The following is a 15227-nucleotide window of genomic DNA, read 5'->3' on the forward strand; positions in this document are numbered from 1 at the left end:
AACACCCAATGGATTTGATTCTATGCATCTATAAACAGAAGTAAACCTTTAATCAGTGTTGGCTACTTATTGGCAGTGTGACAAGTTTGAGCGTTTTCAAACTTCCTTAAGATTTGTGACATCACGGCTAACTGGCTGCATTTGACAGTCGTGACTTTAATGCACTAAGAGCTTTGTGACTCAACACTCTGATGTTTACTTTGAGCAAATTGCAAAGGTATTTCAAAATCGAATACTTCACGAGTTGCACAAGCTACAGCTAAATACTCCCCCCTAGTGGTGTGTCTGTAGAACATCTCAAGTCACCTATTCGTGCTTGTGTGAACTATTACATTTCTAATGTATTAATAGAAATTAACACGCTACATGGATTTTTGCTATGCGTGCCCCCCCCCCCCTTTGTAGAAGACAAAAACAACATACTATGGTCTCATCTCATTTATTATTGACATTTCCTCTCCCCCCATTAGATGCTCACATGACTCGTCCGTGACGACCAGACCTCCAGACCAGAGCCATTCTGCTCATGCGTTTACTGTGCTGCTAGCTGCTAGCTGCAGCCGCGGCGCTGATGTGAGAGCAGGCAGTAGGAGGAGGAGGGGGGGGGGATGCTGTTGTGAGGCAGGGCGGGGCGGCTGAGTGTCTGAGGCAGGAAGCTGCTCACGCACATCACCAAGGACCACCGAGAGAAGGACCAGAGGGTTTTTCCACAAGATTCCCTGGCATTACATGGGAGTGGAAGGGGGGGGCGGGGGTGTCTTCCAGCCTGGGAGGGCTCAGCGATGTCTTGATGGAGTATGGGCCAGGTCTTAGGATTCTCCCACTGCCGTGAGTCTGCTCTTCTTCCCTCGCTTTACAGCTGATGCGAGAGCATAGCCGGCCGGCCGGCCGGGTTTCTCATGGCCGAAGCTCAGCATCTTTCTATGGCGAGCGATATCGTGATTTCATCCTTGTCGTTGATAAACACATGGGGGGGTTGATGGTTTTGCTTACTTAGTTATAATTGAATGCAGGGGAGATTGTAAAAGAAAAAAAAGACTGTTAAATTGCTTTATTATTATTATTGAATTGTTCAGTTTTGAAATTGATATTATATTCGTAGCAAAAGCGAGTGTGTTGATTTATTGATGAAATTTGCACTGGTAGCCACGGACCACTGCTTTCATTTCAAAAACATACCCTAAGCAATGGCTGTACTATTTATTAATTGTGGTTTTGAGAATGACTTTGGCCACATTTTAGCCTAAAAGTTAAAGCGACATGGATTGCTAACCTTCTGCCAGTGTTCAGAGGAACCATATTTAAAAATAAATAAATAAATAAACCTTTTGTTGTTTTGCAGAGGAATATGGCTCAGTGGCCTCCACTCCAGATTCGACGCCCCCATGCACTGACGGTATGAAAGCTACACTCTTGACTAGTTGGGGGAAAAAATCATGCACATCATTAAAGATCCACAAGTGATGGCATGCTTCCTTTTTTTGATGTCAAAGAGATGCTTTCAGCTCTCTTTTAGCATATCAAACGTAACGCACGCCTGAGGAGCAAAAATCAACACGAGTGTAATATCGTGTTTTTAAAAAATAAAATGACTCCAGGTGGTAACGAGGAGTCGGAGCTGTACGAGCTGCAAACGGCGAGGGACTGGTCCGAGGATGAAGAGGTCGGATACGATGACGACGACACGCTGGCCTCCTCGCCGTCAGTCTGGGGCACCCCGCGTCAGAACTCCCTCGAGCTGACCTTCTCCTACATCGCCATCGCCGATGCCGAATCCGCGGGGGGCTTACGTACCCACCGGGAGAGACGGCGAGGCGGCTCGCGGGGAAGCCGCACCTCCCTGGTGCGTACGGACACCCCGGAGACGCCGCTGGACTCCCCCGACGGCGACTGGGACCCTCATGGCTTGACGAGTCGGGCGGATGAGCAAGAAGGTGCCGTGGATGTGAGGACCACCAGCCCAAGAAGGAGGAGGCGGCAAAATGAGACCGTCACAATGCAGCCATCGCCCCAATCTGTGGACGTAGAGACTCAGGAGGGCGACACGGGGATCCGAAGTGAGGAGAGCGCTTTGACCCAAATGCAACCACCAATACGTCCAGGTACCATCAATTCCACAACATCAAAATAAATAAATGCACGATGATGGTCGTGTAGTGACGTGATGTGTGATGTCATCCCTTTTTCTCAGCACCGAGCCCCGAGCCCGAGTCACCCGTCGTTCCAGCCGAGCCCCTCCAACCGACTGAGCCCAAATCCATCTCCCCGGATGCCATCGCTCCAGATACTCAGGAAAATCCGCTCAACCCGTGTTGGGACTCAGCCCTTAAGCCCTCAGACAGCGCCACAGTGTGGCCACACATAACAGGTACACGTCCTTCTTTTGTCACTGCTTGAGCAAGAGAGGAATCAGATCAGATTTCGCATTGATCCTACAAAAGCAAGCTAAGAGATGCTCACCCTTGAAAAGTACCGTCACCACGGCAACCATCTATCTCTCCGGGATTCAGGAATGATCAGCTAATTGTGCGGAATGTACTTCTGACACGGGGCGATACCTTCAACATATCATCACCTCGGAGTGCATCACTTCATTAGTAGATTAGATGCATTTGCCGTTATTATTTTCACCTTTATGTTAGCTTGTTGCTATGTGGAGTTACTCGGTGGCATTTTAAGTGGACTGTCACGCAAAACAGACCTTGGCTTATTTTAGCGGTGTGTGTTTTAGGTGGAGGGTTGTGTTGATGAATGTGCAGTAAAGCTGCTGACAGAGTTTAGGGTGTCCCAAATAAATAGCCCAACTTAATCTATTGGCGCTTCATGTTTCTGACACTTGGCTCAACTACTGCGCATCACACCATTAATAGGTTTAATATTGCCAATAATAGAATGAGCTAAATTGACCATTTACGGTATTTCCAACGACTTGCACAAAACCCGCATTTTTTAAATCCCCCTCCAATAATTCTGCTGTTTCACTGGCTTTGTTGTAATAGCTGACATAGCAAAAATATTATTTTTAATGCTTGAGTGTAGATTTGAAGTCGAGGTTTTGTGTTTGACTACTTACTCGTCGTGACTGAAGTCTTTCCGAGTGAAAAAAAAACAAAACATTTCATTGCAGTAGTGGGAGTGGGCGGTGCAGCAGGAGAGATTATTTTGGTCTGTCTGAGCTGGGGGCTGCTGAGCGAGCAGGGCCTGGCCAAAAACAGCTCAGGGGGGTCGCGGGGAGCACGCCGGGACAGAGAGGGTGGCAAGGCAGCCAAAATGGCCAACAAAGGTGAGTCAACTTGGCTGAAAATGGAAAAAAGATGTCAACCTGTTGTTGTTTTCATGCCATGTGGTTCATGCAGAAGTCGCAATGGGGACCCCAGCTTCTTTTAGCTGGGTTGCACTGCTTAACACAGTCCAGTTTGATCGTGTAGATATGAACGTGCGAAGAATTGCGTGATCCGGAAGGCAGCTGCTTCCTCGACATGTTTGGAAATTGCAATTCACTTTACACGATTCTCCAACATTAGTCTTAATTTGACACATTAGCGGTCATGTCATTGTGATAGCCTACCGTTGTTTTCCGTCAGTTTCCTTTGCTCAATATTCCTGCTCAGAGAGGTTTCGAAATGTTTCAAGACTATAGCTGATCAGCCTTAAAAATCATAATAAGTCAAGAAAGGGGGAATGATGTCATGAATTTGCAACACTTTAGCAGTCTTGTATGCTAGTTGACAGGTTGTCATGGCAGCAGGTTGAATCACAATGAGAGGACAGTGGAACCTGAGGTGTACTCAAGCCCTCCTAACATTGCTGCATTGTAAAAAAAAAAAAAAAAAAAAAAAAGATGCCAGCAAGGCAACAGTGATGTTTGTTTTGATACAAAGTGGTCTGTATATATATATTTTTTATAATCCTCACTGCTGATGGACTGAGTGCAGGAAGAGTGCGTTCAAATAGTAGCACAACATTGTCAGCCTTCGTCCACATTGTTTTCTTTCTCGCATATTCATCCAAGCGGACTATGTGTACATTGTTTTGCCAAACTCTTACTCAAAAGGCTTGAAACCACAAGTGATACATTCTTAGATACATTTACCAAAAGAGCTTACTAAGCAGTTTAAGAGAAGGAATGATTGCATGTAGTTTTCTTTGTGGCTGACCAGTTCCTTCTGCAACCAAGTGGTCCAATTATGTATTTATGTATTTATTTATTTTTATTACAAAAAAAAAGAACCTAATTTTGTCTATTTTTACTCATCATTGTGTAAAAGAAACATCCAGACTTTCAATCTTGAGGTGACGTAATGCTGCCCGAGTGAGTCAGAGTGAGCATTCAAGAGTGAATCGAATTTTTTTTTTCCAAAACTATTTTCACCAAATTGGTTAATATGTCAAAATAACAGATGAATAGACTGAAATGATGAATTTATGGACTGAAAAATTATTTTGTATGAATGAATCGCACCCTGGTACGTACATTAGCTGCATAAAACGATCTGTCTTTGTAAACAATTGAATGATTCGTTTTAATGGGCTCCATCAAAATACAAAAATAAAATATAAAATGAATTTACATTTTTACCAATATATTTCCCTCCTTTTGTGTAGCTCACTTAGTGAACCAAAATAGTAAAAACTGCCATGATTCAAACTTCCTCCAAACAAAATCGCTCGGTGTGTTTCATAATTCTATTACAACCGCGACTGTTCAGTCTCCAGGGCAGCTGTTGCCGGGTGACGAAGCGAGGGGAAACCAAGCGGGTGTAAAAAAAACCGCTGCTGACGCCTGGCAGCAGGTGCCGTGAAAGGCGGCATTTAAATTCCCCTCGACCGCTTGCTTCGCTCTGTCATCTGAGGGCTAAATTTAGCCCAGGCTGGATCCGTATGTGTCCTCTTCGCCGCTCTGGCATCTCATGTTGGAGGCTGGAAAGCATTCTTCTTCCTCAGGTCAACCCCCCGACCCCGACCGTTACTCTAGCCTCCTTGCCCATCTTGGAACGCATTGATATTCCACCATGCTCAAAATTTAAAATACAGAGCACTCTATGTAGGTAGATAGTAATAATAATTAAAAGTAATCATTATTGATTAGATCATTAAATAAAAAATCTTCTTTCATGTACCACTAGAGAGAGCTTGCCTACTTTTAACATACCGCTACAATGAACTACATGTAAAAATGATACTTTGCAACCGCACAATTCATTTTCTTGGCACGTGGCATCGTATTTTCTCATTTTCGTTCCATCTCCGTATCTTCCAGTCATGGACCTGATCTACTGGAAGGACACGGAGCGAACGGGAATAATCCTGACGGCCCTGGTGGTGGGTCTCCTGTGCCTGTTCCAGCTCAGCATCATCACTGTGGTCTCCACGGTGTCTCTCGCCGTCGTCTGCGTCACCATGTCAGTGCGCATCTACTACAATATCCTCCATGCCCTCAAATGGGGCGACGGAGAACACCCTTTCAAGTAAGTGCTTTTCTTTCAGTGTTGTTTCGAGCTGGACAATATACTATATCTGAAAAATTCTGTATACAATGGCACCTTTAATTGTGTATTGCCACAGAAAACAGATAACACACCATTTAAAATGGTCTGTTAGCTTAATGCAAACACACAATTCAAAACATCATAGAGGGGCTAACAAAACTAGCATCAATGTTACAATGCCCTTTCAGACATGGCTATTTGAACATAAACGGTGCAGCAACACATGTAGACAGAGAGCATAACAAGACTCACTGGAATATAATCAGTACTCTGCTGTTTTACGGAACATTTTTGTTGTGGTTTTGACGGTCTAGAGCAGTTTAACCCAAAAAGTTGGCTCAGTCTCCTTTTGACCCATAATTGGGCTCTTTTTGATGTCAGTTTCTAATATCTGTTATCTTTTCAATGTGTGTGTTAGGTCATACTTGGAGATGGACATCAGTTTGAGTGGAGAGCAGGCTCAGTTGTACATGCAGAAAGTCATTGTCATGACTCTGCAAGCTGTGGATAGTTTGAAAAGACTCTTCTTCGTCAGCTGCCTCTTTGAATCCCTCAAGGTGAGAAAGGACGACTGTCTCTTGAGTGCTCGGCCTTCCAAAACCTTCCTCCCCGTCATTTAATTGTTTTCTGTACTGATCATTATCACCTTCTCAAGTAGGTCATATTTAAAAATTGGATTGTTCCAGATGATTGCGCTACACATTTATCAGTAAATTAAAGTGAAGAAATCTGACTTTATACTGACCACTTGGGCTATAAACAGCCTACGTTTATACATAGAAAAGGCTGCAGAGCATTAGCAGTACATGTTGACTGAGTGTGAGCTAAGTGAGCCCTAACCTGAGGACCTTCCAATGTCAACCCTGACCTGGCTGGAATGTGACATGACATGCGGCAGCAGCAGCAGCAGGAGGAGGCGCGGATACGTAGATGGCGCGGGATAAGATGGAGTCCCTCCCCTGTCCCACATTGGGATACACTGACACCATTGATGCCACCGCTAACTCTTTTCGTGGCAGATGATCTCACTGGATCCTCTTTTAGATTTTCATAGGACACTGCGAAAAGACAAGTGGTAACGTTTTACATTCGGAATTGTCCAGTTGACAACATAAAAGTTCTGCTTCAATGACCTCAACACACCGCTATTAAAGTCTAAACCACAGAAAAACAAAAGTGACACCCCCCTGAGTGAAAGTTTACCCCCAAAAATGAGCTATTGATTGTTTTGGCGTGATGGCTGTATAGTTTCCTATGTTTGTGCGTCACCACGGCAACATTACTTACCCTCTTTTGTATGTGACATCTTTTTTTTTCTCCCTTGCTTTATAGTTGCTGGTCCTGCTCTACCTTGTTACATACCTGGGAGATTTGTGCAATGGCCTCACCCTCCTCATCATCGGTACCACATCACTTCTGGAAATATTGAACAAGCTCCCTGTTTGCCTTTAAGTGAAAGCCCTAATTTGCCTCCCTTTGCACAGGTGTGATTGGACTCTTTTCTTTGCCACTTTTCTACCGTCGGCATCAGGTAAACCTTTTTACGTTCTTGCCACTGCTGTCCTGCCCTTTGATTGCTTATTTGACTTTTACGTGTCCGTTATGCGTCTCAGGAGAAAGTAGACGGCTTCATTGGAAAGATCCAAGCAATGGTTGACAATGTTAAGGACTTGTGAGTACAGCGCCATCTTGTGGCATAGATGGATATATATATCTCTCTCTAGCTACCTTGAGAGATGATGCTTTTTTTCCCTTCCAAATTCCAAATCCATTTTTGTTTCTCTCACGCAGCTTTCGAAGATTGGCTCACAGCGGGGCTCTCCCGCCCAACCTGCCCCCTGGTGATGATGCCAAAGAAAAAATCCAATAAACACCGATGGATGGATGACAGGATCACGAAGCGCTGCGGGCCCGTTACTCCAATGTCTTACCCAGCAAGCCGTCCCAGCTCCGCACGACCAAGCTGCTGAGTTCCGGAAGGAAGATGTGGTGTTTGCTAAGTTATTGGGTTTTTCGAGGGTTGATTCTTAATCAAGACGTATGAAGAAACATTTTTTTTTTTAATACCCAAGTAAGTGTCTGTTGAAAGCTGTCGTCCAAATGAGGCTCCTGAAACTTTATGTTGACTTGTGTTCTCATGATTGTTTCATGTGTATGCGTGCGTGTGAGAAAAAGAAATCACTCAAGCAATTAAAGTCCCTTTTTGTCTTTTTTCAGACCTTTCTTTTTTCTTTTTCTCCTGCCCTTTGTATTTCCTCACATCATCTCATCACTTTGTGCATGATTGATGTTTGACCATCAATTACCGTACTGTATGGGCCAAGCTGGTGGGGCGTCATTGTGATCAAAAAGGATGAGGAAATGTATGCGCAGGTGCCTTTCTAACTGCAGGATCAAATGTATTCAGGAAGAATTTGCGCTTCTTCACACAAACAAACAAACACCATCCCTTGGTTACCTGCACCCTCTCCTACAAAGAATGGACTTTTGTACCTGGACGATGCCTTTGTGATGACATGACAATGGCTATCTTGTTAGGAAAATCACTTTTAGAAATAATAAAGTTGGTCGGGGTAGTCTCCAACATGTACAGTCTCTTGGCTTCAAATTCTGTCATGTCCATTTACTTCATTCATTTTTAACCTGTGAAATTCACGATTTATAGTCAAAAAGTGGAGTTAACATTTGATCTATTTTTTTTTTTATTTACTCCAACTGCATTCAGTAAAGATTTCTTGTTTTTAGGGGGATTGACTTCATGCTGTGCTGCTATTTTTTTACCACAAGAGGACGGCAAAAGTCCAGTTTTCAAACGAGTTCGACTCATAACTACAAAAACAAGCGCCTGGACAATTGAATAAACATTTTAAAATTTGATAGGAATAAATTTGGAACGCATTACAGATTATATGCGAGCGTGCAATACGTTTTAATTGGATCGTTTAAGTATCTCCCCAATAAATGTCATGCTAATATTCAAATAAAATAACGTGACAATTAAACTATTAAATGCGCTTTTTATTTGTAAATATCTGTCTTGTTCCTGATGAAGAAAACTATGCTTTTGCATTTTAATGTCGGTACTTAATAAGCAAAATATACCAGTGCTCTGCTTGTACTAGTGTCAACGTTCCATATGGAGTCCGCTGTTAAAGTAGGTCAGATTAGCTGTTGAAAATCGACTTAAAATGGACATTTGAGATGTTCAACAAAGCCTGGTCGCGTGTCAACTTTATGCAATTACATTGGCACAAAAGGTTGACATGTGCAAAGTCATAAAGCAAACTTTGAAGTGCACACCCACTAAAAGTTCTTTTAGTGCTTCTCTTGTGGCAGTTTACAAAAATAAATAAAGATGGCATCAGTAAGGTCCAAAACATGCTTCGCACCACGTGAAGGGGGCGGGGTTATGCAAATGAGCCGAGTACGTAAAAGCCAGGGTCGCAGACGGCAGGATGAGAAGGAAGGATACGTGACAATGATCAAACTCCCTTGAAAGTCTTTTTACAGCGAAATAACTCGCTTTCCTTTTTCTTCTCAACGTGGAACGCCAAGGTTTTGATGTGGGAGCTCGCCGACTGACCTCGCTGAATGTCCCCTCATTCCTCCTCCATGGAATACCCTCCGACCATGGCTCCACCGGTGCCGCCGCACAAAGTCCAAAGTGGCCGGCCGGGGCAGCCTCACGAGCGGCTACTCAAGTGCGTCCTGCTCGGGGACGGAGCGGTGGGAAAGACCAGCCTGGTTGTCAGCTACACCACCAACGGATACCCCACCAAATATGTGCCCACCGCCTTTGACGATTTTTCCGGTAAGCGCAGTGAATGAAATTCATTAGACTTACAATCTATCGATCTATCGATTGATTTATCTATCGATCTATCAATCTGAAATCAAACAACTTTTATCTGCCTATTTGTTTGGTGGGCGCACTGAACGGCCCACGAGCCATACGTTGCATTTAAGCGACCACCGCAGTGACAACATTTTGTAGCCCCAAAGTTTGAGGCATGTGTGCTTTTTATGACATTTACTGAATTAATCAAGTTCTTGGCATTGGTTGCATGAATGTGTTTCTACCTGTCTGACACGGGTGAGATGAAGCACCCACCCAAATTTGTTCCATGCCCCATAGCCATGGTAATAATGTTGTATTTTCCTTTGTGTGTGTTTGGTTTCATGTGTTTAACCTCTCCCTGATCTTGTTGCCAATTCCGAACGCGTCTCTGCAAGCTTCTGTTTGCTGGAACATTAGCAACCCAATGAGAGTTGACCCGTGCATGAAAGTGATTTTCACTAAGTTGACATTGTGCGTTATGTCATCATCAAATTCAGCAAGCGTCAACTCTGCAGCCATGCTTTCGCTTTTTGAATATTGTTTGAATTTGGAAGCTACTATTTCCATAGCAAATGATGGAAATAAAAAGAATGCCTTCCAGAGTAAAAATGTCTTCACCGTAAAACCAACTGTACAGGGCCGACACGTTTTTAAGTACCGTATTTTCCGGACTATAAGGCGCACCGGACTATAAGGCGCACCTTCAATGAATGGCCCATTTTAAAACTTTGTCCTTATATAAGCCGCACCGGACTATAAGGCGCACCATTAATGCATCATGTCAGATTTTTAATCCAAATCAAATCATTCTCCATTTTATCTTTTTTATTTCAACTTCAGACGCAACAAATTACTTTATAATCACAAAATAATGATCCATAGTCTTTTTGATTCATGATTCATAGTCTTCAGCGGGCCACTTATGATTGATTTCATCACACAATGCTTCGGGCCAGTTTAAATTTAAGAATTTGGTCCATATATAAGGCGCACTGGACTATAAGGCGCACTGTCAGCTTTTGAGAAAATTTTAGGTTTTTAGGTGCGCCTTATAGTCCAGAAAATACGGTAACATTTGTACATTAGTAACTGTCATTAAAGTATAAACACACATTCATCTTTCTACTAAACAAGTTCACAAAAAGAATAGAAAATTATTCAAATAACTTGACTGATTAAAAAATAGTAAGCTTCACAGGGATTTATGTTAGTATTGCAAAACGGTGTATTTCACAGCACTTGTTTGATGACTGCTCTGATAAGTTGCGATGTTTTCTTCATAAAGTCTCAATTGTTTTACAATCACTGATGGCATCGTGCAGTTTCTCAAAGCGTGGCTCCAGTGGTCAGTGAAATAATCACTGTCATTTCACTTGTATTTAATGTTCATTTATTGACACCCACGTCACTCACCAGTCTCGGCTCCACCTTTTAAAGCCGTACACACTTACATAATCGAGTCATGGATGAGGATGGAGACCCCAGATATCAATACTTGTGCAAATTTTTTTTCAATAGTGCCAAATGACTTTTAATCTGGTTATTTGGTTACGATAATCAATTCTAAAAGTATTTGACAGCTGCAGCCATCCATTTTGGCCACTGCGCTAATGAGATCTAAAACGCGACGGGGCTTCAACAAATCCTCATTAAAAAAAACACTAAAGTGTGGGAAGGGAAACCACAAAGACCCACTGAGTGGCCCGCTGTCAGGTTTTGGGTTGCACAAGCGGGCCCGTTGTTGCCGTCGTCAGCCTTGACCCGTGGGCGCTCCCCTCCACATCTGTCACAGAGGCTCACAGGCGCAGATTGTCTTGACAGAGAATGATTGTGTGCGTTGTGAGCAGGGAAGCGGGTCGGGTGGGAGGGGGGCTAGCATCGCTCGGCGATGATGTCATTTCGATCTGGTTCCCCGTTGAATGAATGAGAGCGACCCAGTTATTTTTTTTGTGTGAAAGTTGACTTGAGAGGAATTACGCAACGTTGCAGGTGGCGGGAGGAAGAGCGCGATAAGGATTTTGTAACAGATTGGCCAATAAGTATCATATGTTCCATGGGAACACAAGACTAAACTGACAAAACTTTTTCTCACTATTTAATTCTTTGGTCGTCGTTCCATATGCTTCTTTGTTAGCCCAATGATGAAGTCGGCGGGTTTCAGCCAAGGCTTTGATCAGGTGGATACGAGCGACCACACGCGCACACCCACGCACCCCTTTGGGCCCATTGTAAACGTTTCCATGTGCCCGTTGCTTTGTATCGAAATGACCCCCGTCGTTGAAACACAGATGACTCATGCTCTTTTCAAAACTGAGGCCCAATGGAAGAGTCACACTGAATAAACACAATCTGCTTCCATCACGCTTGGAATTGTGTCAAAAATACAGCCAATGAGTACAAACTGTCCCACTGGCGTGTGTGTTTGTGTCTGAATCCTAATCCAATCTTTTTTTTTTTTTTTTCCCCCAGCTGTGGTTCAGGTGGACGGAAGCCCAGTTCGACTACAATTGTGCGACACTGCCGGACAGGTGAGTTTGACACGCAAGCTGACAAATGACATTTACAGTTTAATGTAGGCACTTTTGTAAAGTTTAAAAAATATATAAAAGCAACTCTAGATTCACTTCAAGAAGAACCTGGGTGTGGTGGCCATTTGCCCCGACTGGTTACTTGACATTAGGACATATTTGGGATTCTTGGCACATGATGGTGTCATGCATGATTCATCGGGCATTTCGTAAACAAAAGGAATTCCATGTTAAAAGTCGCATTCGAATGATGGAATGAAATGAGAAATAAACATCAATAATAACTAAACTGCATGAATAGCTTAATATATTACATATGTGAAAAAAAGTCAGCACAACAGCAGCCCACCCACGTCACTCACAATACTCATGAAATATTAATGATTGATTATTCAATGAATCAATGGGCAGCATAGTAGAATCTAAAACTCAATAGCAACAGCCCTGATGGCAGCGTACCAACATTTTGCTGGACCCAAGTCATGTTGGCAAAGATTTCTACCTCGTTAGCCTGCCGTATGATTGAGTAACACTTCCACGTCTTCAAACTTAAAAAGTCAGCGTGTCAACTGCGGTTGTGAAACACAGCGTGATTATTTAGTGTGGAGTCATGTTGGAGCCTTGTTTCATAAGCGCACTCTGATGAACCCGCCCGCCTCATTTGATATGCAGAAAGCCTTCCGGCCATTGCCAGCTCACTTATTGAGCCTCTCCTAACACCGAGCTCGGAAACGTGTCGTGAGCTGCAGCAACGACTCACACACGTACGAGCGCCGGTCGGCGTGTAAGGGCAAATATTAAAGTCGACACTTATGTCATTCCACGTGCCAGAAATGCTTGCCGATGGACTGAGTGACATCGTGTGAGCTACACGTTAAGGCGCTAGCATGGATACTGGATGGATTTGGGAAAAGCGGGATTAGTCAGACAGCCCTGGAAAAGAGACACAGGAGGAGGATTGATTTGGGTTACTGATAACTTGAATGTGGGTGTGAGGCACTGGGGTTTGCCTTTTTGGACACTTCCCCCCACCAATTGGATGCGCCTGCTGACATCGCCGCAAAGCCCAACTCAAATTGGCAATCGGTGTACTAAGTGCAGTGTGAAAAAGCCATTAAGTTTGCAAATGGGTGGGAAAAATTCTGGTGGCTCTCCTGATGTCCATTAAGACTTAACCTATAAGGATTTTTTTAAGCTACCGTAATTTTCGGACTATAAGTCGCGGTTTTTTTTCATAGTTTGGGTGGGGGGGCGACTTATACTCAGGAGCGATTTATATACATATATATGTTTTTTTTTTCACTTTTTTGGGCATTTTATGGCTGGTGCGACTTATACTCCGGTGCGACTTATAGTCCGAAAATTACGGTAATTCCTCTTTGAATATTTGAGTAATATTGAGTCAAATTCCCATAACCGATTAATCGGCTTATTAATTAAAATACATGAATAATGAATAAAAACCAATCATTTATTTTTCGTTTCTTTATGCTCGCAACGATTTGGATATGAATGACTGGCCGATCGATCAACTGACAGTTGTGTGTCTCCACCAGGACGAATTTGACAAGCTCCGTCACTTCTGCTACAGCCGCACCGACGCCTTGCTTCTGTGCTTCAGTGTGGTCAGCCCGGCGTCTTTCCAGAACGTCTGGGAGAAATGGGTCCCGGAGATCGGTCGGCGCTGCCCGCTCACGCCCGTCCTCCTAGTGGGCACGCAGTGCGACTTACGACAGGACGTCAAGGTGCTCATCGAGCTAGCCCGGCGAAAAGAAAGACCCGTGGCCGAGGAGGACGCCCGCGCGCTGGCCGAAAAGATCGGCGCCCTCACCTACGTGGAGTGCTCGGCGCTCACGCAGAAGAACCTCAAGGAAGTGTTTGACGCCGCCATCGCCGCCGGGTTGCGCAATTGCGAACGGAGGCTGCGGCGGGAGAGGAAGGTTCGCAGCACGGCTGATAAGATGAAGATGCTTTCCAAGTCGTGGTGGAAGAAGTACGTGTGCGTCCAATAGAAGGCGGACTTGATTTGAGGATGAAAGGACAAAGGTGACTGAGAGCAGCGTCCAACCAAATCGCACACTATGCAACTTTCACCGCACATTGACGGCTTCGTCAAATGTGAGCTGGCATCAGCATGTGGACTGAGAACATATCCTGTATATTCAAATTGATATCATCTATATGGGCTGTAAACTGCAATTCAACTTTTCTACCGCCAAACTCAAAACATGATGAAATGAGATGGATTTTGTTAGCCTACTAGCATCATTAGCATCATTGCCGCTGAGTCAACAAAGGAGAAAAGTCCAGTTGCCTTGATTCAACACGTTTTTTTGTAACTTCACAAATCATGATTTGAAGCGAATGATTTGTTCAACCTCCTTTAATTGATTGACTACCTTCACTTTTTTTTTTTTTACTACCAAAATGAACTGCTTGGTAGTGTACTGTATGTACAGGAAATCCAGTTCTGCTGCACCTTTCTTTATTTTCACTTATCCTCATTGATTCATGAAAATGTGTATATTTTGGAATCTTTTTTCAAATCAAATGATTAAAACACTCAGCTATAGAATTGACCCCAGAGTGCTATTAAGCAAATAAAACGAATACAGTAGACCCCCACTATTCACGGGGGAATTGAAACCAATCCCCCCAAAAATTGCTATCTTATAATTGACACTTTCTCATCATTGGCATGAGGCCGTATAACTGCAGGTGAAGGTGCCCCGATCCCTTTAATGACTAACTCGAGTTGGGTGGTGTTAAGTTCCCAGACTGACTTAAGTAAATGACCTGGCCTTTGGACCGGTGGTGTTAAAACTCAAGTGTCAGCTACACAACGAGTGCTTACCTCGAACTACATAGCGTGCCAAAATCAGTCATTGTCATATGTAAAGTTGTCGTGCGTGGCCCCAAGATAGATCCTCGTCTTGGACATTGCCGCTCCTTTATCGACCACCAAAGAGACTCATTCTAGAATTTGACTGTATGTTTGCTTCTTATTTTTCAGAAGCCTGTCATTCATTCTGTCTCTTCATATCTGTTCCCTCCGGGCATACGACTGATCATGAACAAAGCAGATGCATGAATGTGCCATTTTCCTTTATGTATGTTACATAGTCTATAAATATGTCCTCTTAATATGATGTTTGTAATGTCACCATAATGTAAGCGGTACTTAACAGAGCGATTTTGTTGAGCTGTTTGAATGGAACCAAATAAAATGTGAAACATATAAAACCAACCTATACGTATATTGTAGCTTCTAGCTAGTTTTGAATGAACACAAAAAAAAAGATAGGATTTTAAACTACTATCAAATAAACTTGAATTGTACTTCTACATAAGTTCTCCAGAGACAAAATTGCA

At 43.5% G+C, this 15227-nt stretch overlaps 2 protein-coding genes across 3 annotated transcripts; both read left to right on the plus strand.

The window, feature by feature from the left end:
• Positions 1-735: 735 nt before the first annotated feature.
• On the plus strand, positions 736-8075 carry rtn2a (reticulon 2a). Of its 2 annotated transcripts, XM_037268107.1 has the most exons (10): positions 736-828; positions 1343-1396; positions 1599-2102; positions 2192-2368; positions 5261-5468; positions 5908-6046; positions 6822-6891; positions 6974-7020; positions 7103-7161; positions 7281-8075. In XM_037268107.1, exons 1-10 carry the CDS (start codon positions 798-800, stop codon positions 7357-7359), a joined length of 1368 nt encoding a protein of 455 aa, XP_037124002.1. In that variant the 5' UTR covers positions 736-797; the 3' UTR covers positions 7360-8075. The 2 variants fall into 2 exon arrangements, with proteins under 2 accessions (XP_037124002.1, XP_037124003.1); XM_037268108.1 differs by lacking the exons at positions 736-828; positions 1343-1396; positions 1599-2102; positions 2192-2368 and adding an exon at positions 3127-3283.
• Positions 8076-8930: 855 nt separating this feature from the next.
• Positions 8931-15098, plus strand: rhoub (ras homolog family member Ub). Its single transcript, XM_037267913.1, has 3 exons — positions 8931-9300; positions 11797-11855; positions 13412-15098. The coding sequence occupies exons 1-3, from the start codon at positions 9081-9083 to the stop codon at positions 13865-13867; spliced, it is 735 nt and encodes a 244-aa protein (XP_037123808.1). The 5' UTR covers positions 8931-9080; the 3' UTR covers positions 13868-15098.
• The last annotated feature ends 129 nt before the right edge of the window (positions 15099-15227 follow it).

This window comes from Syngnathus acus, chromosome 13 (assembly GCF_901709675.1).
Source record: "Syngnathus acus chromosome 13, fSynAcu1.2, whole genome shotgun sequence".
NCBI classification, from domain to species: domain Eukaryota; kingdom Metazoa; phylum Chordata; class Actinopteri; order Syngnathiformes; family Syngnathidae; genus Syngnathus; species Syngnathus acus.

Excerpts from the sequence above, each read along its gene's own strand:
- rtn2a (XM_037268107.1), top strand. The coding sequence starts at position 798 with ATGGGCCAGGTCTTAGGATTCTCCCACTGCC. Across the intron at positions 829-1,342 it reads CTTAGGATTCTCCCACTGCC|AGGAATATGGCTCAGTGGCC; the intron begins GTGAGTCTGCTC and ends GTTGTTTTGCAG. Across the intron at positions 6,047-6,821 it reads GCCTCTTTGAATCCCTCAAG|TTGCTGGTCCTGCTCTACCT; the intron begins GTGAGAAAGGAC and ends CTTGCTTTATAG.
- rhoub (XM_037267913.1), top strand. The coding sequence starts at position 9,081 with ATGTCCCCTCATTCCTCCTCCATGGAATACCCTCCGACCATGGCTCCA. Across the intron at positions 9,301-11,796 it reads CGCCTTTGACGATTTTTCCG|CTGTGGTTCAGGTGGACGGA; the intron begins GTAAGCGCAGTG and ends TTTTTCCCCCAG. Across the intron at positions 11,856-13,411 it reads TGTGCGACACTGCCGGACAG|GACGAATTTGACAAGCTCCG; the intron begins GTGAGTTTGACA and ends TGTCTCCACCAG.